Source organism: Cyanistes caeruleus, chromosome 3, assembly GCF_971803275.1.
Source record: "Cyanistes caeruleus chromosome 3, bCyaCae1.hap1.1, whole genome shotgun sequence".
NCBI classification, from domain to species: domain Eukaryota; kingdom Metazoa; phylum Chordata; class Aves; order Passeriformes; family Paridae; genus Cyanistes; species Cyanistes caeruleus.
In genome coordinates this window covers 109799583-109822584 of record NC_141703.1, presented here as the reverse complement: position 1 = coordinate 109822584, position 23002 = coordinate 109799583, and the positions used below count along the sequence as shown (strand labels likewise).

General features: G+C 49.2%; 2 protein-coding genes across 3 annotated transcripts in view; both read left to right on the top strand.

Moving 5' to 3' along the window:
- Positions 1–23002, top strand: part of LOC147654432 (uncharacterized) — a 749593-nt gene that overhangs the window by 103789 nt on the left and 622802 nt on the right. The gene's annotated exons all lie outside the window — the stretch shown is intronic.
- LOC111941709 (T-cell surface antigen CD2) lies at positions 2761–14689 on the top strand. Of its 2 annotated transcripts, XM_086883573.1 has the most exons (6): positions 2761–2982; positions 5747–6043; positions 9185–9427; positions 11382–11466; positions 11573–11692; positions 12682–13438. In XM_086883573.1, the coding sequence occupies exons 1-5, from the start codon at positions 2922–2924 to the stop codon at positions 11682–11684; spliced, it is 798 nt and encodes a 265-aa protein (XP_086739699.1). In that variant the 5' UTR covers positions 2761–2921; the 3' UTR covers positions 11685–11692; positions 12682–13438. The 2 variants fall into 2 exon arrangements, with proteins under 2 accessions (XP_086739699.1, XP_023800652.2); XM_023944884.2 differs by lacking the exon at positions 11382–11466 and having other exon boundaries at positions 12682–14689.

Sequence of the window (23002 nt, the reverse complement as noted above, 5' to 3'; positions counted from 1 at the left end):
TCCTCTGCTCTCCTGTGTGTCAGAGGATGGGGATGTGTAGCAATGCAATGGGCTAAGCAGGGCTCAAGCATCCTTAGTTTGATGCCAAGGACTAGCTGAGCCAGGCCCAGCAGCACCGTGCTGGGAGACAGCTGCTTTTCTACCATTGCCCGGGTTTGCTAGCTGGCTTTGTTCAGTCCAGTGGTGTTACTTCCTGTGTGAGGAGAGAGGGAGAGGTGTGTGAGAGCATTGTTATCTACAGTGGGATCTACGCTTTGTCTGGCCCAGCACAGCTTGGGCCGGTGTCCGGGCTGTGTCCACACGCAGCTCTGGCCACAGCTCTTTCTGTGCCACTCCCTCCACCTTGGAGGGCATTTCTGGCTGGTGCAGGGGCTGCCCTGCCAGTGCTGTCTGCTGCAGCTGTTTTCAGCATGTTTATGCCATGACACACCTCTGAAGGTACATGCTGGCTTCTAGAGTTCCTCTAGAGTTGCTGTGCTCTTCAGGGATACCTTCAGGCACCTTCTCCTCACTGCCTTCTCTTGGGGCTCTCCATAAAGGGAAAACAGAGATGTCAGTGCAACAACTTAGAGTGCTTCCTTCCAAGTAACAGCCAAAAAATCCCTTCCTTCTTCCGAAATGGGGATCAAAGCCCTGTCAGAACTGCAGCAGGACGTTGTCTTGCTCCTCAAGAGAGGAAGGGTAAAGCTGGCAGAATACTGACATTTCCCCAGGAAGACTGAGCATAGAGACATGGGCTGCTTTGTCTTTGTCCAGCTGGGTCTGATGGAACAGGAGGTTTCTGATGCTGGTTAGAGAAAGGAGAAATGTTAGAACTGTCAGAAATGCTTTTGGGACAGACCATGCACATGCCAGGATCTCATGGGGAATTCTTGCTGCAGGTAAGTGATGTGCCTCTGTGCAGGTCTGGCTGTGCTTTTAGCTTTTGTTACACAAAATCTCTAAGCAAGTGGACTTTGTGCACATGCCCCAGGTACTCAGGAATACCTAGGCCTGGTGTCACTTCTGTGATGCCCAGTGACCATGGGACATCAGCCATTGCCTTTGCTCAAGTGCTCCTTCACTGCTCATGGTAAGCTCATTTTGGAACAGATTTTCCCATCCTTTAGGAGTGGTTTCTTGCTCCTGCCTACCTCTTGCTCTAACAGAAACAAGGATGTTTGGTGTGCTGGTCTGCTGGACCATAGGGGCTTTTGGTCTGATGCATTTCAGCTGTGAGTTTAGAAGATTGTGTTTGGCATGCCAAACTGATTAACTGGACGTAGTGGCCTTCATTACGAACACAAGGAATTCTTTTACACCTGGTTCTACTGCTATGGAGCTTTACCTGTCTTGTCTCTCTCACATTCACACACACTCATCCTCCTGTTTGCATTTCATATGTACCATGGCCAATCCCCACCAGTGGGTTGGCAGTGTGATCATGCAGACAGACAGACAGACAGACAGACAACGTGCAGGGGTGCCCTGGAAAGGTGGCTTTGAGGGATGTTGCCCTGAAGAAGGGGGACAAAGTTGAGCAGAGCACAGACAGTGGTTTCAGCATGCTGGGCCTCCCTCCACTCTGCTTGATGGACCCAGCAAATAAACCTCCAAAAAACTGAGGAGAAATCAGGATTGCTGCCTTTGCCCAAATTTCTTTAGGGACTCAGGTTGGAAGCAGGAATGTCCAGGAGTTTGACACAGCTTGCATGGCTGAGGAGATACCTGAGTGTGGCAGCCCCTGCCCTCAGCTTGTTTCTTGCCACACAGGCTGGAAGTCAGGCACAGAAATGTGATCTTGCTGCTGCTGCTTCCTCTCTCCTCTCGTGTGTGCCTCCTTTGTGTGTTCTTTGCTGGGAAATGATAGCAGAAAGAAGGAAGAAAAGTTGGGTTTTCCTGTAAGGAATGTTTTTTATCTCATTAGTACCAGTAAAAAATGATTAAGCTGGAGAAGGGAGGTGTCTTACAAGACCTTCCTTTAACTTCAAGGTAGAGGAATGACATGAATGAACAAGAAAGATTTACCTACTATTGTACATTTCTAGTGCCACAGATTTTCTTCTGGCCTGCGTCTGTGACAAAAAGCTGGAAGGTTTCAGTGGCTACTCTAGCAGAGGAATTATGCTGGTGAGGATAAGATTCAAAATCCTCACCACTCCATCTGTTTCATATTGGAATGAGGAATAGGGACTTCATTAGCTTCTCACATGTTTTTTGGACCTAGCTCCCATGCCTCCTCACAGCTCCTTCCCTCACTGTCTTTCCCACACCAGCCAGCTTCAGGGCTGGTTTGTAGATCAAGGCAAGCTCTCACCCCCCCTTCCATGCCCATCCATCTCACAGCTTGCTCAAGTGGCTGGCCCAGCCTGCAGGAAGTGTCTGTGGCTCTGGCCAGCCCCTCAAACACCAGATGTTGATGCAAAGCTGATCCTGATGGTTTCCAAGGGAAGTGTGTCTCCTTTCCAAGCGCTGTCCAGCAGCCACCTGCTCCTCACTGGGGTCCTGGGCTTGTCTCCCCTTGCTGCTGCTGAGGCTGGGGGGCAGAATTGGGATTCCCATCACTCCCCCACCCAAAAATTGCACCCCTCCTGCTAGGATGGTGGCATGTGGATGCTGGAGCTGAGCTCTTCAGGTGAGCATTGAGGAGGACAAGGGTCCCATCTGGCCCTCCAGCTGGGTGGACAAACCTTCAGGGCATTCCTGCATTTTAGTGCCCATTTTCTTTGTGTCTCCATGTTGCCTCCATGCAGACAAAACACCCTGTTGAGACTTATTTCCGCCTCTGCTAGAAATGAGAAGTGCTGGAGGAGAGGAGGAGGAGGAGGGCACAAGGGCTGCACCGACATGTCCCATCCCTGCTTGCTCACAGCAGAAAATCTTTTCACCTGCCAGGAGCTATCATTAGACAAGGCAACACTGGATTTTTTTTGACCCTGAAAATGAACTTTAGGAGGATTTTCCTAGTCAAGTGCTTGCTGCTTTTATTTCCCAGTGTAAAATGTGAGTTTTTCTTACCATCTTTTGCTCTTTTCAGCTGATGTTAAAATTGCATTGTAAACTCTTTACAACTTGGTGGGCTGCTACTGATAAGAAACTTGTTCCACTTTTCCAGTGAGGGAAGACATCTGGGTTATTGCTATTATTATTTGACTTAATTTTCAGCCAGGGGGAGGGCAGGACCTGAGTTTCCTACTCCAGTTATAATAATAAGCTGTAAAGAGTTTTGGTTTTAAGTTAATGAGCCTTAATTTGACACATGTATAATGAGAAATGTCAGCATGCAGTTTGTTTCTGCCCTCGAGGTAGCTTGTACTACATTAGAGATCCAGTTCACTGTGCATTATCGCATGTAATTTCCTTTTCTTATCAAAGATGTGCAAATCTTTAGAAAGTGCAATTTATATTCTTCCATAAATATTAACAGAGTGATATATTTCAGTGGAGCTGAAGTTTAAGATTGAAAACAGCAAGCAGCTGCATGTATCTTTTATATTTTGCATATTATTGTTGCCACTATTTTTTAAAATATTAATCTAAAAACTTAATTAAGGTGTTAACTCATAGATTAGGGAAGGTTTTAAGAGATGGAGACAATGCAAGCCTGCATAAATTTTGTTTTTCTCTGTTTCATTTCACTAAGATTGCATGTATGGCTGTTTAATGCTTTGCTTTTCCTTCAGAACAAAATTAATAGATAAATAACGATTTCCTTTTTTTTATGTACACAATCTATAAAACATCTTCCCCAGCAGAAATAAGGATTATTCCCTTGAACGGAAAATTATTTCAGAGTCTTCCTTCCTTTCCTAAAATTACTATGGGAGCTTTTTTCTTTTAACTCTTTCTTGTGACTGTGAGTGAGCTGTAGGCTCTCAGTTAAAAGTTTTCTGCCCTTTGGAGCACATTTTAGTTGGCATTTTTATCAGAAATGCTGCTTCATTAGCTAAACAGATTTTTAATATCACGTGTGTGGGATACTCAGCTTTCCACTAGAAAGACTATGGAGACCAGACCAATGTCTAGAGATGCCCAGAGATGCCATTGAATTATCCCTGAAAATTCAGATGACTTTTTCCTTTACTTCCAGGGAGAAAACATGAGTATGCAATGAAATCCCATTACTAGCTCTAAATACTTGTTCATGAGCAGAAACAGCTATCAGAATTCAAAAATTGGGGTGTAGTGTGGTCTTTGTGGGATATAGCTGCTTCCAAGGCTGTTTAGTTGATAGCTTTATTTCAGGACATTTCATTAGGTATGTCAAATACCTTGCAAGAAAGGCAGTGCTGAAAGAACAACCTCTCTTTAGAAGTAGTGAATTGCCAGAAGCACTAGAGCATTAATGTTCTTGTTGCAGAGTCGTGCTATTTTAGTTCTCTGATTATCTCTAATATTGTTAGTTTAATGAAATAGCCACTGGGTTTCAGTTTCCCCTCTGTGGTGCCATTTATCATTATCCTAGATACAAGGACTGAAGGATTGTAATAAAAATGTGCATAAACACAGTTTTTCTCTCTGTGGGGAAAAAGTGCTTAAAATATATAAAATTAGAGCAGAATCAGCTCTGTGTGGTGGTGGGGAGGGAAATCTCCTCCTGCTGATTGGCTTCACCCTGTAAATTGAGGAGGAATGAACAGAATGACAGAGGAAATAAGCTGTGGCTCTGAGCGCGTGCGTTCGGGTGTCCGAGAGCTTATCCCACCTGACGCTTGCACGCAGATTTCCACCTCCTCCTGCAGGTTGGTCCACCTGCCAGGGGGGTGGGGACAGAGCCTCACTTGAAATGACCTCCCAGCCAATTTTCCCAAGTCCTGGCTCACCAGCAATGAGGCCTGCAGGGACGGTGGCTGAAGCAGCCTGGAGGGGAGCGGGCAGAGCAGCCGGACGCTGCTGCAGGAGTGCGTCAACCCCACTGCTGGAAACCAGATGGATGTTTAGTAGCCTTGGCTTTTCTGAATATCCCCTTTGGCAGCCCCATGCTCAGGTGCTTCCCTGTCCTTAAAACACCTTTGGGAAGCTCCTACTCTTAACTGGAAAATCAAAGGAAGAGGAAATATTTTTTCTTCTTTTGGCAATTGCTTTTCTTGTAACGACTCCTGCACCCCGTCAGTTCACAGGATGCTGGTAGCTGTTTCTTCCTGCCTTACTTGCCCCATCAGGATCCTGTGCTAGAAAAATCAAGTGGAAACATTCCTGTGGGGCAGAGTAACTGGGATGGGAGAGGGGATGCACTGCTGTGGGTGTGCCTCTAGTTCAGTGCCTTACACTCACTCACAGCCTGACATGGGCTACTATTATTATCGTCATTGCTATCACCGAGGGCACTGGAATGATTCTGCTGTCCAGGAACATGACTGTTTTTGCTGTCTGCAGTAATGTTTGCAGTGATGGGCACTCTGGGTACCAGCCTGTGCCATGTGTAGAACACAGAAGTGACCTTCTTTTCAGGAAGGGCTAAGTTTGTGTTAAAGTGAATGGGAGGCCGTGAATCTTGGCATCAGGAGTCGCTCCAAGTAAGTCAGCCAGGGTATAAATTCAGCTTTTGAAAGCTGGACTCTCAGCTGTCTTGCCTCTCAGAATTAAATTGGATGCTGGCATTTATCTACTGAACAATCAAGAAGTGCTTTGGAGCAGGGGAAGAAGATGGCATCAGTAAAGCAGAGAGGCTTAGGCAGCTCAGGAAGGGGGAGGCATAGCAAATGACAACCTTTTGGGTGGCTGCTGTGGCTGCTGGAGACAACTGATGCTGTGCTTCCCTCAACAGGCTCCAGCACCAGCTGGATTTACAAGGCAGTGAATGAGACAGCTCTTCTCAGCATCGCTGCTCCTGGGAGCTTCTATGAGGCAACATGGACCAAGGGCAGACAAAGGTTGGTGCAGATCAAAGGTAACAGCGCCAGGCACTTTGTGAACAAGGACCAGTGCAGGTGTGCGATACTCCGGAATGGGACTCTGCAAATCAGGCACGTGGAGAAAGGGGACAGTGGGAACTACACGGTGATGGCTTATCAGCAGGATGGAAAACTGAAGGCAGAAGAAAATATAATGTTCTTTGTTCAGGGTGAGTTTTTGCTTTTCCCATGCCATTCTCAGCACAGCTGAGCAAGACTTGTTATTCTCTGCTCTCTCCCACAGCCTTTCCTACTCAGCACCCTCCTTTCTGATTTGGAGTGGGAGGACTTCTGCAGGACATACTTTTGGCTTCCCGCCACTGACAGTAGTCTGCCTCTCTTCTCCCTTCTCTTGCTCCTGTTGATGGCCTCAAATCCCTGGCTTCTTTCTGGCTGCCGTGTTTGTCAGCCAGCAGGTTTCCAGGTGTGCCCAAAAACGCAGCTGTGAGCACGTTCACGCTGACAGCAGGGTGAGGGTGGTCAGCCCTACTGCAGCACCACAAACAGTGCCAGGACTCTGAGCTGGGGATGGACCCTGAGAAGGGACTGGGCTCCCAGCAGCATCCTGCTTCCAGAAACCTCTGGGAGGACCACAGCAGCCTATGTGAGGTACAGCTGGGGCTGATGCACTCTGGGTTTCAGGTACTTCTGGTGCCACTTTATTGGCACTGGGTTATGACTTTTGTTCTCTGGCCACTTGTTGGAACACGAAATAGAAGCCTCTCTGAGTCCCTCAGAGAGAGGAAGGAGATAAAATATATTAAACTACATAGACATGAAGTAAATTTTAGTTTTAAGTAAGTAGAAATATATCTCAAGTGCCTTAAGAGACTGTGCTAGCTACTAAAAAGCCCTAAAGCCTAGTTTAAAGTTCAGTAGTGTTACCCTTCACAGAATTAACTTAGCTCTAGACATAACAATAACACAGCTTGCATTTCTAGATAGAACAGATAAAGCTATTTATGTAAATAGATAATGCTCTGTAGGTAGATTTTGGGTAAGAACTGACACTACTTTAGCATGTTAGAATTAAGCTTAGATTGGTGTAGAAAGAATGTTTTAGAATGGTGTTTTTAGTTGATTGGATGATTTAAGAATAAAATCCCCCTGTATTGGAGAGAAGAGGAGAAGAACAGAAAGAAGGAAGAAGAAAGAAGAGGAAGGACAACAACAGAACAACAACAGATCAACACACAAGAAAGAAGAAAGGGAGCTGCTGCTGTGGCTGCTGCTGCTCAGAACATCAGGACTTTGCACCAGGAAGCTTTTAGCATGGGCTCCAATACTCTGAACTCTTTGCCTTTGGGACTGGTGCATTCATACAACAAACAACTTCACAGCAACCAACAACTGCTCTTGTCTCTTTGAGACCCAAGACCTGCGAAAAATTCAACAGCCACTGCTCCAGCAAGCTGAGCAACTTGTGTTGCCAACCCCTTGAGGAGAGCTCAGGAGTCCAGATGGCACTAAATGCTGCCTGCATTTAGGCAGTGGAATCCCACTCCATTTTTGCTCTAACATACATAATAGCCAGCAGTCACCTCCCCTGAGATAAACCACAAAAGGAATTGAAATTGCAGTGGAAGAAGACTCCTGCACCCTATCCTTGAAGAGCATAACACAACAAAAAGTATGATTGTGCTGTTCAAAGCACAGTTAAGCACACACCTGGGGATTTCAGCTGCATGGGTTCAAAGCATGAGGGCAGCCTCCATTCCTGTGCTGTATCTTGTCCTAAGAGACTGGAGCAGTAGCATTTGGGGTTTTTGTAGTAGCAGGTTCTTGGGGTGAGTGGGGATGATGGGAATGGCTATTTTGCTCCTCAATAGCTGCTGTGACCTCTCCAGACCTCTAAGCTGTAGGACAGCATGGGTTGTTTCCCCAATAGGGGGAAAGTTTTGTTCTGTCCTTCTTTACCCAGCATGCACACCTTTGCCAACATCTTGAGTTTGTGGGCACCAGCTGGGATTATGGAAATGCTGCCTTGTTGAGGCAGCAATGACAGCTGGAATGGTTTTAGCAGGTTTCTGTGCAATGAGAGGCCCCGTGTCTAAGGGGCTGCTGAGCAGTGAGGGCGTCTCACTGCTTTGGGAGCTATTACTGTAAACAGATGCAGGAAGTCATCAGGGCCTGATGCTTCTTGCTCATGTTTTAAGCCACTGAACTGTCACTGGGGTGTCCTCATTTCAGGTCAAGGTTAATGTTCCAGCCCAGCTGTGTGCTGCATCATTTCCTCTGCTGAGCAGCAGAGAGTGCATTACCTCTGACACACGGTTTTGGAAGTCCTGTAGCGACTGTCGGGTGCTAGAATGATTTGTCAGCCAGGCTGGCCCTTTGTTACTAGGGCTGGACAAACTGTTGTTAAAAAAATAAAATAGCCCCAATGATATTCTCACACAACTCCATCACCAGCAGCTGGACTCTAATGTTTCCCTCTGGGATGTTTCCCTGAATAATAGGTTCCAGTTTCCAGAGGAGGAGTGGGTTTAACGAGGAAAGGGTGGCTGCAGATGTGGTTTGAACCTTGACTGTATGTGCTATGAGCAGTCTTTATTTGCTTTAGAATTTATGATCTCTATAACTTACAAGGTCTATGGGCTAGAGGTGGCACTGGCATGTTTTTGTGTATCTGATCTTAAAGGTAGAAATACTTATTTTCCATTTGCTGTCCCTGCCAGTTGCCCTTACTTGAGGAAAACCCTGCAGGCTTTTCTGTCTCTTTCAGCGCCACCAGTGACAGAGAAACTGGAACCAAAGGGCAGCAAGTTGTTTGCAGGGCATAAGAAGAGACAGAAACCGGTTTTGTGTGCCATAGCCTCATTGAGAGCTGAAGTGTCTGTTTTGTGTTCTCCATTCTGGGTTGATGGCCTCCCGTGCTGTGCTGTCATGCCTGCTGAGTGCTCTTGGTAGCACACAGAGCATCATAAACAGCTTTTCACAGGTTTTCCTGATTTAGAGAAAATCTCTCCCGATGAGCACAGGCAGAACAGGACTAACTTCACTTGCACCAAAACACAGGGTCCAGGGCTGGAGGGGGCTGTGGCTCTGAGTCCCTTCCATCCACCTGAAGACTCAGCTTCCTCCCCTCACCTGCCTGGTGTCCAGCTCTACTGGGCCAACTATGTAGGCTACTGCACTGCATTTTCTTTATTATTGCCTTGCTGCTTCTGTAGTAGAGGTTTAATTTTCTCTTCATTCTTCTGTGATCTCATTAGCTGGTGATTTGGGGTTAATTCTCTGTTCTGCTTAATAACAGAGACTTTCAAGAGGAGAAAACTTTCTCAGATGTTCCTCCCTTCCCTTCATTTTAGGACCTGTCCCTCAGCCAATCCTCACAGCTGAATGTGGGAATAAAAGTGTATCTGTCAAGTGTGAAGCAAAAGAGAAGGCTAAGGATGAAGCATTTCTAATGGAACTGACTCAACCCAACGGCAGAACAGTCCAAAAGAATGCGACGGTGCTGGAATGGCACGGGCGGAACTCGGGGACGTTCCGATGCATCGCTAAGAACCAAGTCAGTGAAAAAATGGCTGAAAAAATCATTAAGTGCCCAGGTAAGAAATCTTTTTAATCAGAATGTGCTAGGGTGGACCACACAGCCTGACGCAGTTGCACACATCGGTAGGACCGGTCCAGGTGCCGAAAGCGCAGAGATCCTGAGTACCCAGTACTGTTTTTGGGATCTCATGCTGCTGTGGTAGCCAGGGTGCAAGTCATGCTTTCTGCCTGGCATTCTCCAGCCTTGTCACATCCCCCTGCTCCCCATCCTGCTGCTATCAGCCCCACTGCTACTCTCAAGGCATCCCTATGAGGGCAGTGGGATGAGAGAGGGGTTTTGCTCCTCCCCTTCTCCTGTGGGGAAAGCTTTTGGGTTTTTCTCCTCTCCATAATCATGTCTATGAATGTGGTTTTTGCCTGCTACCCATGGGTGTAGATGTGTTCTCTCACAAGGGGAAAAATAAGCTTCTTGGACTCTTCAGCTTGACCTAGAAATCAGGAGGGAAGTTATGGAGAATTTTGCTTCAGGCTTACATGGATCAGATAAACATGGCTCAAATGTACCATGGTTTTCCTACTCAGTTGAAGCCTCATCTTTCCAAACCACAGATGCAGCAAAAGGGCTGGAAGGATTGCATTTTGAATGGGGAGAGTCATGCTGAAAATGATTCAGTAGGCAAAAAAAAGTCATCACAGGGGTCATCCTCCCCCGTAAAAGTTTTGAAAGTTAAGGCACAAACAAAGGACAGATCACACTGGTATGACACTGGGCGTGGTGTTCAGTTCAAAGATCAGAATTCCAGGGAAGTGCTGGGGAAAAGTCCCTGAATTTGCTGGGCTTGGGTTCATCCCACCCAACCACAAGTGCTCTGCTTGAAGCATTCTCTTACTTTAGATCCCAGCTGGAGCTGGTGGAGAGTTGGGTGGGGGCTCACAAGAGCTGGCTCAATATTTCCAATTTTTACCTGTTTCTGCTGTAGTGAATTTAGGGAAAGTCCAAGTCTGAAGGACAGCCCACGGTGTGAGAAGGGAGGGAGCAAGCCTTAAGGCATAAAGGCCTTACTGAAGTGATCCCAGGTCTGCTGAGGCTGACTGAAGGGCAAAGAGCTGAGGGACAGGATGGCCTCTGCTCTCCTGTGCAGCTGTTGCCTCCTGAATAATCCTCCTGATTTCAAAAATAGCCAAGCAATGTATTTTTTTTGCTGCTGCCTGACCTGATGGACTGCAGAGTGCCATTGATGACAGCACTGGGAAGGGGTGAGTGGGATGTGGCATGGACTTTGGAGCCAGGTATGAAAGCGTGCTGCTGGATTAGGTGTGTTTAAGACAGGGCAGACTATCCAAAACACCTTGTCTGGATGAGGAAATGCTGGCTGAAGCTGCCCATGCCAGGACAGGTCTGCCTACACTGCTGCTATAGGCAGACATTGGCTGTCATCTAGACAATTTTGATTTCACTTTTTCTCACCCTTGAGAAATGCTCTTTTTTCACAGGGTGAATTGGGTCGGAGAGTTTGGTTTTTTTCTCACATCGTTAACAGAGAAATACCAGCGATCTTTAAGGTACAAACAGCATTTCTCAGACACCAAAAACCCCCTTAAACCATGGAGCACTACTCTTCCTACTCAAACTAAATACCTCTCAAAGTTTTCTGTGTAGTGACAGGATTCTGCCAGCTCCACAGTAGATTAAAAATCCCTCATCTTGCAGTCAAACCTCCTCCTAACCCTGCTACCCTCTGTGAACACTTGGTCCTGCATTTGAGGCCAATCACCTTGAATTTTGACCTTTACAGGCAAGGTACATTTCAGGTGGGCTTCAGCTCAGCCAGCTTTTCATGGAAATGTAATTTTATGTGAATCTGTCTGGGCTCTTCTTGCACTCATCTGGGAGAAACAAGCACAGAAAAAGCAAAATACACCTCGGTGTAACACTGGTGACTAAAACAGTTGGCAATTTAAATACAGTGAGCTGGCACATATGAATGCTCTGGTTTCAATTTTCTGCAGAACTTGAAAACTCCATCAAGGAGCAATCAAAATTCTCAACAGTGAGGAGCAGCAACTTTCTGCTGTGTACAGGGAAAAGGCAAAGGTACTGGTCTGCCTTTACAGTCAATGGAAGAAAATACAGAATTCTACGTAGATGTTGTGCAAGTTATTTCTTTCCATCTAACATCCTCTTTCATCCCCTTAACTAGGCAAGATGGACTTTTACCTCATCTTATACATAGCAGGAGGTGCAGTCATCTTTGTCATCTTTGTGATTTGTCTTATTTATTGTATCAGAAGGAAGAAAATAAAAAGGCGTGAAGTTTATGGTAAGTGTTTAAGGGCCCTTGTTTAGCTATCCAGCCACCTAAAATATTAGAGCTTCCCACTGACAGCAGCCCTGTGGCCAGGAGCATTCTCTCTGCCCTGACATGAGCAACAACCTGGTTTTAGCATCTGGTGAATCTGTGTAGATCAGCTGGCATTGCCAGTCTCGCTTTCTGATATGTGCTTTGAGCAAAGCCACCTGAGTATTATTTTACATTACGGCTGTTCTCTTTTGAGTGGTAGAGACACTGCCTCAGCTGTGCAGTGACACCAGATCCTCAGTTCTCGGGCCTGGATTCAGCAGGAATTAAGAAAATGAGCCTGAAAAAATGAGAACTGACACTTTAGTGATTATTTTATGGTGACTAGCCTCTCTGAAACAGTTTGCTGTGTGCTTAAGGCCAACTCAGTGACTCAATGGGCAAATCAAAACCAAAAATGGGCCTCAATCCCTAAGTTAAGATGAGTGATATTTCAGAAATGATGAGCCAGTGATCAGAAGTCAGTTGGTATGAACTTACTTCTTCTCTGTGTATGAAAATTAATGCTGGCCAAAGGGATCTCTGGCTTCCAGGTGTCTGGAAATCCCAGCATGGACGATGGCAGGGCAGATTGCTTTGATGTTGCTTCCTGGAGTTTGATCTCACTTTCCCTTCAGTAGCCTCCAAAAGGGGTCAGAGCAGCTCAGAATGGGGGTGTCCATTGATGCCTGCTTGAAAATGCTGGTTCCCCCAAGAGACAGGGCAGAGCTGCCCCAAATGCTCCAGGTACCTTGATCTCAGCCAGGCAGCCAAAATCTTTCATGCTGGCCTGGGATGGGGAGGCAGAGGTGATTTTTGCTGTTCACTGGGACAGCAGGAACACCTGAGAGCGGCAGGTTAAAAACCAACATTTGGCTTTTCTCCCTTGCTTGGGCCGAGGACATTTCCCTGGCTTCTTGCCTTCTTAGTGTGTGTGTGTGTGTGACCGTGGGGTCCTTCTGTCGTTGCAGAGGAGGAGCGAGTGATGCAGCCTCTGCCCGTGGGCCGCGAGAGAGGGATGCGGGAGCTGCCTCAGACTCCATCCACCCCCACCCCAAAGCGGCTGCGGGTGCAGCAGCGGCCACTGCCCCCACAGCCCCTACAGCCCCCACAGCCCCCACAGCCCCCACAGCCCCCACTGCCCCAGCAGCCCCTACAGCCCCCACGGCCCCAGCCGCGACCCCGCGCACAGCCACGGACCCCAAACCTCCCCAGAGAAAGGCCCTGAGCAGACAGCCTGGCAGGAGGGATGCTGGTCTCTCTGCTCCACCCTTCCCTGGGAAAAGAAGGTTTCCCACAGCCAGGAGCCCCTCCTGCCCAGGCCTGTGCAATGCTCAGCTATGAAAAGGCGGCTTTCGTTGCAGAAAATGAGAGAGAGCGTCAAATGGAGACGAAGAGACCCAGTGGAGGAGGCTCAAGGTGATGGGCATTCAGCCCTGCGGACATTTTTTTACAGCTGTCTTCATGTTAGGATATGGATATGGAGCACTGAGCCTTGAAACCTGTGTCTTTCACTTGTTTTCACTGCACCTTGTTGTCTTTGTGCTTTTTGGATGGTTTTCACCAAGAAGAAGCTAAAGCTCTACTGAGACAAAATGGACCCATGGATCTTACGGGGTTTTATCTCCTGCTACACATTAGGACAGCTCTCTGGCTCCAGCATCAAATACATGGCCTCCTGGACCAAAAAATAATTGTATGTAATTAAATATTTGTCTGAAGTTGAAAGGATTTGTGTTGTATAATGCAGAGAAAATATTTAAAGGACATGTGAGAGCCTTGAAGCACCTGTGTGGGAAAAACACAAATGGGAAAGGAATAAACATTTCCCCTTTCTCCACTGTGTTTAGAAAAGAAACTGTGGGCTTGAATTGCAGCAAGGGAGAGTTAGGTCAGTATTTTATTTTATTTTTTTTAATGAAACACTGAGAGAGATCTCTGGGAGAGGTTCTCCAACACTGGGGTTTCAAAGGGTGGATGAGAATGAGTAATGAGAATATCCTGTGAAGCCTCTGTCCTGGCAAGGGCCAGGAGAATGTGCTACACAGCCTCTTCAGGGACAGTTTCAACCACATTTTCTGTGACTTTTATGCAAATAAAACAAACCTTTGTTCTCAGCTTAAGTCTGTGTGGCTATCCAGACAGTTTTATTTTATTTTATTTTATTTTGCATAGAAGAGGATTTGGTCTCGTTTGGCTTGTGAAACAAAACATTATAAACTGCCAGCCACTAGGATTACTGGTGGCACTGAGTTGTCAGGGGTTTACATCTCAGAGCTCCTGCTGAGGGCGAGGGATGGCGTCTCTTGATTTTGCTGGTATAGCCAGGGGATGACAGAGAGCTGCTGACAGATCTGCATCCCCAGGGGGGAAGCTGGACTGCAATAAGTGCAGCTGCATCACCTTCCACGTGCTGGACACTGCTGGCTCCTCTGTGCCTTGGGGCTGTCCGTAGCTGCCTCTACAGGACAGCTGAGGAGCTGAGAGCACAGGCCAGTTTTAGAGCAGTGTCTGGATGGGTACACTGACCCACCTGGGCTAAAAGGCCGGGCAGGTGAAGGAGGAGAGGGCTACAAGGGCCACAGAGACATCCAGCTGATGTGTCAGGCAGAAGAGCACCTGATACCTCCTTCAGGCTGGCCTGTTGCACATATGCCAGGGGAGCTAAAATGGCCATGCTTTGTTTCTCCTGAGAAATATGACTATTTTTATCTTCTACTGTAAGGGCAAGGAGGCAACTTGTCAGGAAAAGGAAGTGTCTGCCTCCTCCAGAGCTCAGTCACTTCACTTGAACTCTGACAGCAGGAGCAGCCCTGGGAGTGCCCCTTGCTCTTGCCTTAGCTTTCTGCAGCTGACTTTTGGGATTTTGCTATTTAAAATTGCATTTTGTGAATGTTTCATGGTTTATTTTGTAACATACCATATGCTATATCCCTGTACTGAATGAATAAAGAGAAGACTGGGTGCAGAGGTTCTTAGTTCACAGCTGTGCTGGTACTTCAGTATCTCACTTTGACACAAAGGAGACAACAAAAACATTTGGGTCCCTGAGCCACAGAAGCAGGGATGCAGGAGGTGCCACACCATCCCTGGGAGGTGCTGGGGTGCCAGGAGCTGGTGGGCTCAGGCTGGTGTGGATGAACACAGCTGCTTTGCCCGTCCTGTGCTGCCAGAGCTATACTGGTGCTGCTCTGTGGTTACAGGTATGGGGGTCCTTCCTGGAAGAGAGGGAGGATTACTGAGGCCTGGGAAAGAAGATTTAACCCTGTTGGGTTGATTTACACCAAAACACAGTCCTTGGCAGGCAGGCAAGGAAATACTACTAGCACAGAGTATGCCTGTGCAATGGAAAGCTCATCATGGTAATACTTATTTTTTATTTACTCCTTTTTTTTTTTTTTTATAGTCACCATTGTTTTTGTGATGTCTCATTGTACAGGTATTGTCCATTACAGCACATCAGGAACAAATATTTTTGAGACATCACAAAAACCATGATGAGTATCAATGCTCCATGACACATTCAGAAAAAATGCTGACTTATCAAATAAGCACCAAGCAGAACTTCATTTTTCTGAGTATGTGTTGTGGGGTGTTCAAATCTCAGTCTTTTATGCTGTAGTAGATGTTTCAGTTTTGGAAAATGGGCTGACATTGGGACTTAAGACATAACAGGACGTGCTTGGCTCTGGTGGTTCTTGCTGCAACCTTTCTTGGTTCTTCTTTTGTAGACTACCACTGAGTCATGAGATGAAGTGTTTTTTCCTATTCTCCTTAAGAGGGATGAGATGATGAATGTGCTGGTCTTGTCCTTGTCTGTCTGCTGCCTCGTCCCCCCTGTCTGGAGAGCTGCAGTTTCTGCTGCCTGTATTAGCAGGGATCAGTTTTGCTTGGTGGTGGGCTCCAGAGCCAGTGCTGAAGGAATGGGAGGGAGGGGCAGTGATCAAAGCAGGTCTGTAGTTGTGCTGTGGTCCTGTGGCACTCACCAGATGGGCAGACTGAGCAGGCACCCAAAAGAGCAATGGCTGGCTCTGTAGAAGATATAAATCTTCTATCCCAGCATTAATCCATGTGAAAACAGCAGCGCTTGCTGCCCTAACTTGGCCTTCTTTACCTTCTGGTAAAGTAGCCAGAACCTGCTTGTATCTCTGTTGGCTATTAGCCTGTCCAGAGGGAGGTTCTCAGGCTTCTGGCACAGGCAGTGTGGGACACAGCTAGATAATTTAATTTCTAAACTACAGCTCTGAACCTGTAAGAGGTCAAGTAGGAAACCATGGCTAGTACAAGTCTTTCTTGAGAAGTTAGCCAAAATGATGCTGTGGGGAAAAGACACTGATTCTGTAGCAGATATTCAGGTGCTGATGTGGAGATAAACTCCAGCCCATCAGCTCCCTCCCCATTCTGACAGACAGGCATTATCTCAGTTGTCCTGAATCCTTGAAAAGGCTTAGAAGTGCTGGGTTTGTGTTTCAAAGTGCAGCCCTCATGGGCAGAGCTCAGCGAGCAGGGCAAGGTGTTCTACCTGCATTCCTCGCAGGTGCCAGCCCTGCAGCGAGCATCCTGGCATGCCTGGCACCTCCTGATACCCAAACTGGCTGATGGTCACCCTGAAGGACTGAGGGTTTTGTTCCTGTGCTGCAGCTGATAATGTAAGAGGTCTGGCCTCAGGCTTTTGGAAAAGATCAGTTTGTGGTAGCTATCAAGCTCATGAAATACCACTGCTGGGCAATCCTATCTCATGCTGTGGGAAGTAAGAGGAGGGTTACTCGAAGGAGAGGACAGGAAGAAGCCCTGTGCCAATGATCTGGCCTCCTGGTCTCCTCTGCCAGCCTCATCTCAGAAGAGGAGTGCCAAACCCAACCTTCTCACTCTCTCCCAGCAAAGGGCTCCTTCCCCCCCCTGTAGATGGGAGATTACCACAGGACCTTCTCCCATCCTTCCAGCCTGGCTGCCTTGAGCTATGGACCAACAGAAGTGTGGAGCCTTTCCCTTCCTCAGAGCTGCAGCTTCAGCCTTTACCCCTTTGGAAAGGTGCCAGACCAGCTGCTTGGGGGCCTCTGGTGCTTGCCCCAAACTGAAATTCCCCTCTGCTCTGCTACAGACCCCTCAGCAGAACTGCTCTTCCTTCATGAGGGGGAGTTGCTTTCTCCCTAAGAACAGCAGGGACACAGGTGAAGGAGCTTTCCCAAAGCACGACACGGCTGCTGCTCCCCTGGACCTTCTGGTGGAGCTGGGAGTGTGTGAAGGGGGGCAAGCAGAAAAGAGCAGGTGTGTGAGGAGCTACCTCATGTCATGATCAAAGCACCTTCCACCTACTGTCCAGGGCTTCCAGGCTGGGATTTAGGGACAGAGGAGGATGGCAAGGATCAGCTGGGCTGGCCCAGTGAATAAGCCAGGCTCAGTGCATGGGGCATACAGGACAACAGGGCAGCTGAAGAGGATGGGCAGACATGGAAATGGCTGCTGGAGAAGATGAGCTGGATGACCAGGAAGCAGGATTTGAGTCACATAACTTTGTCACACTCTCAGTCCTGGGGTGTGGCTTTTCTTTCTGTGCAGAACTCCCATCTGAAGTGTGATTTACCCTTTGGGCAGGGGCACGAATTGTCTGCCTTGCTGGGCCTCTTGCTTCCCCCTCCATTTTTCATCTGAGGACCAGCCTTGTTCTCACCTCCTGTGACACTTCCCATCATTACTGTCTATTCTAGTTTTCCTTTCCTACAAAATTCCCACTCTGGATGCTTTATTCTTCCTCTTTGAATGACACCTCAGGACTATGCACACATCTAAGGGAGGAGAGGGGACATCCAAGGTGTCCTCATGGCTTCAGAGCATGGCTCCTCATGATCATGCCTACCCTGAGAAGGCCCTCTCCAGGTTGCTTTGCTGTTGGCTGCCTTTGCCAGTGCTGTCAGGAAGGGTTCCTGGCTCTGGAAGGAACCTCCTGGCTGCCTTCTGCCATGGAAAGCGCACAGCCTGTGCCTCCTTCCCTTGCTGAGTCTCACTGGGCGCGCGGTGAACCCTGGGCGCGGAGCCCGTGGTGCTGTCAGGCCCTGCTAAGGCAGTGTTTGATCCTGCCCACCTGCCTGTCACCAGCATTGGCCCCAGAGAGGTGCCACAGCCTCGCCTGCCTTTGGTTTGGGCGCTATTGTTCGACAGTTTCTGCCTGGGGTGCATCTGAAGCGCAGTTTTGAGATAACAGGAAGAGATAACGCCACAACAGAGACGCTCATTGGTTGTGTTTCCCACACACTTTTTCTGTCTACATAAAAACAGCAGCCAAGGGTTTCAGGGCTGCTGCCTGGCCTCCCACACAAATGCTTGCTTTCATTTCCAGTGCTTTTGTGTGGCATGGGGCAGGCGAGCGAGCACGGTGCCGAGGCAGGGGGCTGTGAGGAGAGACCGTCACTGCTGTCTGCTGAGGTGATCAGCTCTGAAACAACACTGCCTGTAGGCATCCCCAAACTGCATCTCTATGTTTGCCACTCCCTGGCTCAACAGCAGGGAAATGGGGACAGGCAGTAAGGCTGGTGCATTTGGAGAGCCAGCCCTTGTAGAGGCCTCAGGATGAAATGTCTGGGACTGCTGCTCTGAGCAGCCAGAATTAGGCAAACCCCTCTTCCTCTGCCAAAGCCAAAGCGAGCTTTCCCATGAATAATGGCAATGAAATAAATGCTTGTTTGCTAACAAGTTCCTATGGAAGGGTGCCCTGGTCTCCAGCTTTTCTTTCATAAAACATGCATGCACATCATGTGCTTCCACGATGGGCTCTTCGCAAAGCCCACATCAGTCCCTTCCTCATTTGGCTGGGTGCCCCAGAGACCCCTGTGCTTGTTGGCAGGTTTTCTAGAGGATCCTGCTGGGCAGTTCCTAGCAGGGAACTCTGTGCCAGGGCACTGGGGGCTTGCCCTGCTCTGCCTTGGCTCTGCTCTTAGTCCTGACTCATCTCACGGTGACTGGTGTGTCCTGTCTGTCCCTTGTGACTTGCCCTGCCCTGAGCAACAGGCACATGGCAAACCAGGGAGAGCAAGGGCAGTAGGCTGGGGATGCTCCTGTGGTGCTCCTATTCATATTCCTGCTGGTAATGGGATTTCTCCTCTTGTATGAGAAGGGAGTACTTGTAGCTATCAGTTTGTGCTGGCACTGCTGTTTTCCTCCACCTCTGCTCTCCTGGAAGTTTTACAGCTGTTCAAGGCACCACCTGAGGGAGCTGTGTCATTGGGAATGGCTGTGCTGAGGGAGCTGTGTCACCAGGAATGGCTGTGCTGAGGGAGCTGTGTCACCAGGAATAGCTGTACTGAGGGAGCTGTGTCACCAGGAATGGCTGTGCTGAGGGAGCTGTGTCACTGGGAATGGCTGTGCTGAGGGAGCTGTGTCATTGGGAATGGCTGTGCTGAGGGAGCTGTGTCACCAGGAATGGCTGTGCTGAGGGAGCTGTGTCACCAGGAATGGCTGTGCTGAGGGAGCTGTGTCATTGGGAATGGCTGTGCTGAGGGAGCTGTGTCACCAGGAATGGCTGTGCTGAGGGAGCTGTGTCACTGGGAATGGCTGTGCTGAGGGAGCTGTGTCACCAGGAATGGCTGTGCTGAGGGAACTGTGTCATTGGGAATGGCTGTGCTGAGGGAACTGTGTCACCAGGAATGGCTGTGCTGAGGGAGCTGTGTCACCAGGAATGGCTGTGCTGAGGGAGCTGTGTCATTGGGAATGGCTGTGCTGAGGGAGCTGTGTCATTGGGAATGGCTGTGCTGAGGGAGCTGTGTCACCAGGAATGGCTGTACTGAGGGAGCTGTGTCATTGGGAATGGCTGTGCTGAGGGAGCTGTGTCACCAGGAATGGCTGTGCTGAGGGAACTGTCACCAGGAATGGCTGTGCTGAGGGAGCTGTGTCACCGGGAATGGCTGTGCTGAGGGAGCTGTGTCACCAGGAATGGCTGTACTGAGGGAGCTGTGTCACCAGGAATGGCTGTGCTGAGGGAGCTGTGTCACCAGGAATGGCTGTGCTGAGGGAGCTGTGTCACCAGGAATGGCTGTGCTGAGGGAGCTGTGTCACCAGGAATGGCTGTGCTGAGGGAACTGTGTCACTGGGAATGGCTGTGCTGAGGGAGCTGTGTCATTGGGAATGGCTGTGCTGAGGGAGCTGTGTCACCAGGAATGGCTGTGCTGAGGGAACTGTGTCACCAGGAATGGCTGTACTGAGGGAGCTGTGTCACCAGGAATGGCTGTGCTGAGGGAACTGTGTCACCAGGAATGGCTGTGCTGAGGGAGCTGTGTCACCAGGAATGGCTGTGCTGAGGGAGCTGTGTCACCAGGAATGGCTGTGCTGAGGGAACTGTGTCATTGGGAATGGCTGTGCTGAGGGAACTGTGTCACCAGGAATGGCTGTGCTGAGGGAGCTGTGTCATTGGGAATGGCTGTGCTGAGGGAACTGTGTCACTGGGAATGGCTGTGCTGAGGGAGCTGTGTCATTGGGAATGGCTGTGCTGAGGGAGCTGTGTCACCAGGAATGGCTGTGCTGAGGGAGCTGTGTCATTGGGAATGGCTGTGCTGAGGGAGCTGTGTCACCAGGAATGGCTGTACTGAGGGAACTGTGTCTCCAGGAATGGCTGTACTGAGGGAGCTGTGTCACCAGGAATGGCTGTACTGAGGGAGCTGTGTCATTGGGAATGGCTGTGCTGAGGGAGCTGTGTCACCGGGAATGGCTGTGCTGAGGGAGCTGTGTCATTGGGAATGGCTGTGCTGAGGGAGCTGTGTCACCAGGAATGGCTGTGCTGAGGGAGCTGTGTCATTGGGAATGGCTGTGCTGAGGGAGCTGTGTCATTGGGAATGGCTGTGCTGAGGGAGCTGTGTCATTGGGAATGGCTGTGCTGAGGGAGCTGTGTCACCAGGAATGGCTGTGCTGAGGGAGCTGTGTCACCAGGAATGGCTGTACTGAGGGAGCTGTGTCACCAGGAATGGCTGTACTGAGGGAGCTGTGTCACCAGGAATGGCTGTGCTGAGGGAGCTGTGTCATTGGGAATGGCTGTGCTGAGGGAGCTGTGTCACCGGGAATGGCTGTGCTGAGGGAGCTGTGTCATTGGGAATGGCTGTGCTGAGGGAGCTGTGTCACCAGGAATGGCTGTGCTGAGGGAGCTGTGTCACCAGGAATGGCTGTGCTGAGGGAGCTGTGTCACCAGGAATGGCTGTGCTGAGGGAGCTGTGTCATTGGGAATGGCTGTGCTGAGGGAGCTGTGTCATTGGGAATGGCTGTGCTGAGGGAACTGTGTCACCAGGAATGGCTGTGCTGAGGGAGCTGTGTCACCAGGAATGGCTGTGCTGAGGGAGCTGTGTCATTGGGAATGGCTGTGCTGAGGGAGCTGTGTCATTGGGAATGGCTGTGCTGAGGGAGCTGTGTCATTGGGAATGGCTGTGCTGAGGGAACTGTGTCATTGGGAATGGCTGTGCTGAGGGAGCTGTGTCACCAGGAATGGCTGTGCTGAGGGAGCTGTGTCACCAGGAATGGCTGTGCTGAGGGAGCTGTGTCACCAGGAATGGCTGTGCTGAGGGAGCTGTGTCACCAGGAATGGCTGTGCTGAGGGAGCTGTGTCACTGGGAATGGCTGTACTGAGGGAGCTGTGTCACCAGGAATGGCTGTGCTGAGGGAGCTGTGTCATTGGGAATGGCTGTGCTGAGGGAGCTGTGTCACCAGGAATGGCTGTGCTGAGGGAGCTGTGTCACCAGGAATGGCTGTGCTGAGGGAGCTGTGTCACTGGGAATGGCTGTGCTGAGGGAGCTGTGTCACCAGGAATGGCTGTGCTGAGGGAGCTGTGTCACCAGGAATGGCTGTGCTGAGGGAGCTGTGTCACCAGGAATGGCTGTCCAACACCAGGCTGCATAAACAGCCAGGGTGACTGCAAGGCCTGTGTGCTGCAGACACACTGGGCACTGCAGTGACCAATTCCAGTTGGCCTCAGTGATTTCAGCAGCCAGGGAAGCTGTAGTGAATGGCAGAATGAGGATGTGGTTCCTATTGCTGGCAGGAAGTGCTGGTATCTCAAACCCAAAATTCAACCAGAAAAACCTCCAATGCCCTTCTGCTGAGCCTACAGTTTCCACAGACTCAGTTTTTCTTTTAGCCATTTATAAATGACAACGCTTAAGACAAGACAAGCTTAGCCTAAAGCTACCACTGCAAAAGAGGAACCGAGTAACATGGAAATTTTTAAAAAGCACTGTCAGGAAGGAAACTTGTCTGCACAGCAAGTGATTTGTAGGAGCCTTTAGGCTCTGTAGTGGAAATTAAATGCCAAGGAGTTGATCAGAATCCAAAGTTTTCCAAAGGAAGGTGTGTTTAATAAGGAAGAAAGGGTGGAAATAAAAGGTGTCCCCACCGTGTTTCTTTCAGACATCTTGCTTAGAAATTCAGGACACAGGTGGGCTGCCTTGTCTGATGCTGAGGAAAACAGCAAATATGTCCCTGACTGTTGCTGCCAAACTACACTCTCTTATCAGGTTCATTCTTGTCCTTCTCACCCCTCTTCCTTGGCACAGGTACAGTTTGGCTGGGCTATGTTTTAGGGAAAAGAGGGTGGACATGTATGTCTCTGAATATCAAATGTTGCCTGCAGCAGGCCTCCCTGTTGATGTTGGGAACATCACATCAGGAAAACTGGGTTTCCCTTAAATTGGAAAACCTCCAAACTGCATCTCCAAAGAGCCACAGGTGCCAGGGTTAGAGGCAATGGCAACAGCATAAGGAGAGGCATTTCCAGATTAGAAGAAATAGGTGTGAATCTCCTCTGTCTCAAAGCATCTGTGCTAGGGAAGAGCGCCTGTGACAGAGCACCTTAGGCGAACGCAGGTGTGATGTCTTACCTAGAGATGAAAAAGAGCACCACAAAGCAGCTGCCTCAACTGACTCAACACACGTGCACACATGTTAAGCAGTGGGAACTGCTGGTCCTCTGCCTCTCCTGGAGTCTTGAAGGACACGTGCTTCTGAAGGCCTCATGAGAAACAGTGCAGAAGAAAGATTTACAGATGGACCCAGAAGGGAAGCAAAAACTCGGCTTTTCCAAGGTGTAAAAGGAAGATGCTGCATCCTTCTGGAAGAAAGCGGCTGCAGGAAGCCAGGCTGGAAGAGGTGATGCAGATGATATTTCTCTGTGGGCCAAGTGAGGCTTAGCCCAGCTCTGCAGGTGCTGAACCTCTGTGGGCTGAGTCTCAGGGTGGGCACTTGGGCCGGGACACTTGGCCCATCTCCCACGTGGGACCCGGCTGCTCTGCTCCTTCTCCCAGCTCCTGGTGCCTCGTGGCT

Coding starts and splice junctions, on each gene's coding strand:
- LOC111941709 (XM_023944884.2), top strand. CDS start 2,922: ATGAACTTTAGGAGGATTTTCCTAGTCAAGTGCTTGCTGCTTTTATTT. Junction 2,983..5,746: donor TTTATTTCCCAGTGTAAAAT/GTGAGTTTTTCT, acceptor TTCCCTCAACAG/GCTCCAGCACCAGCTGGATT. Junction 6,044..9,184: donor TATAATGTTCTTTGTTCAGG/GTGAGTTTTTGC, acceptor CCTTCATTTTAG/GACCTGTCCCTCAGCCAATC.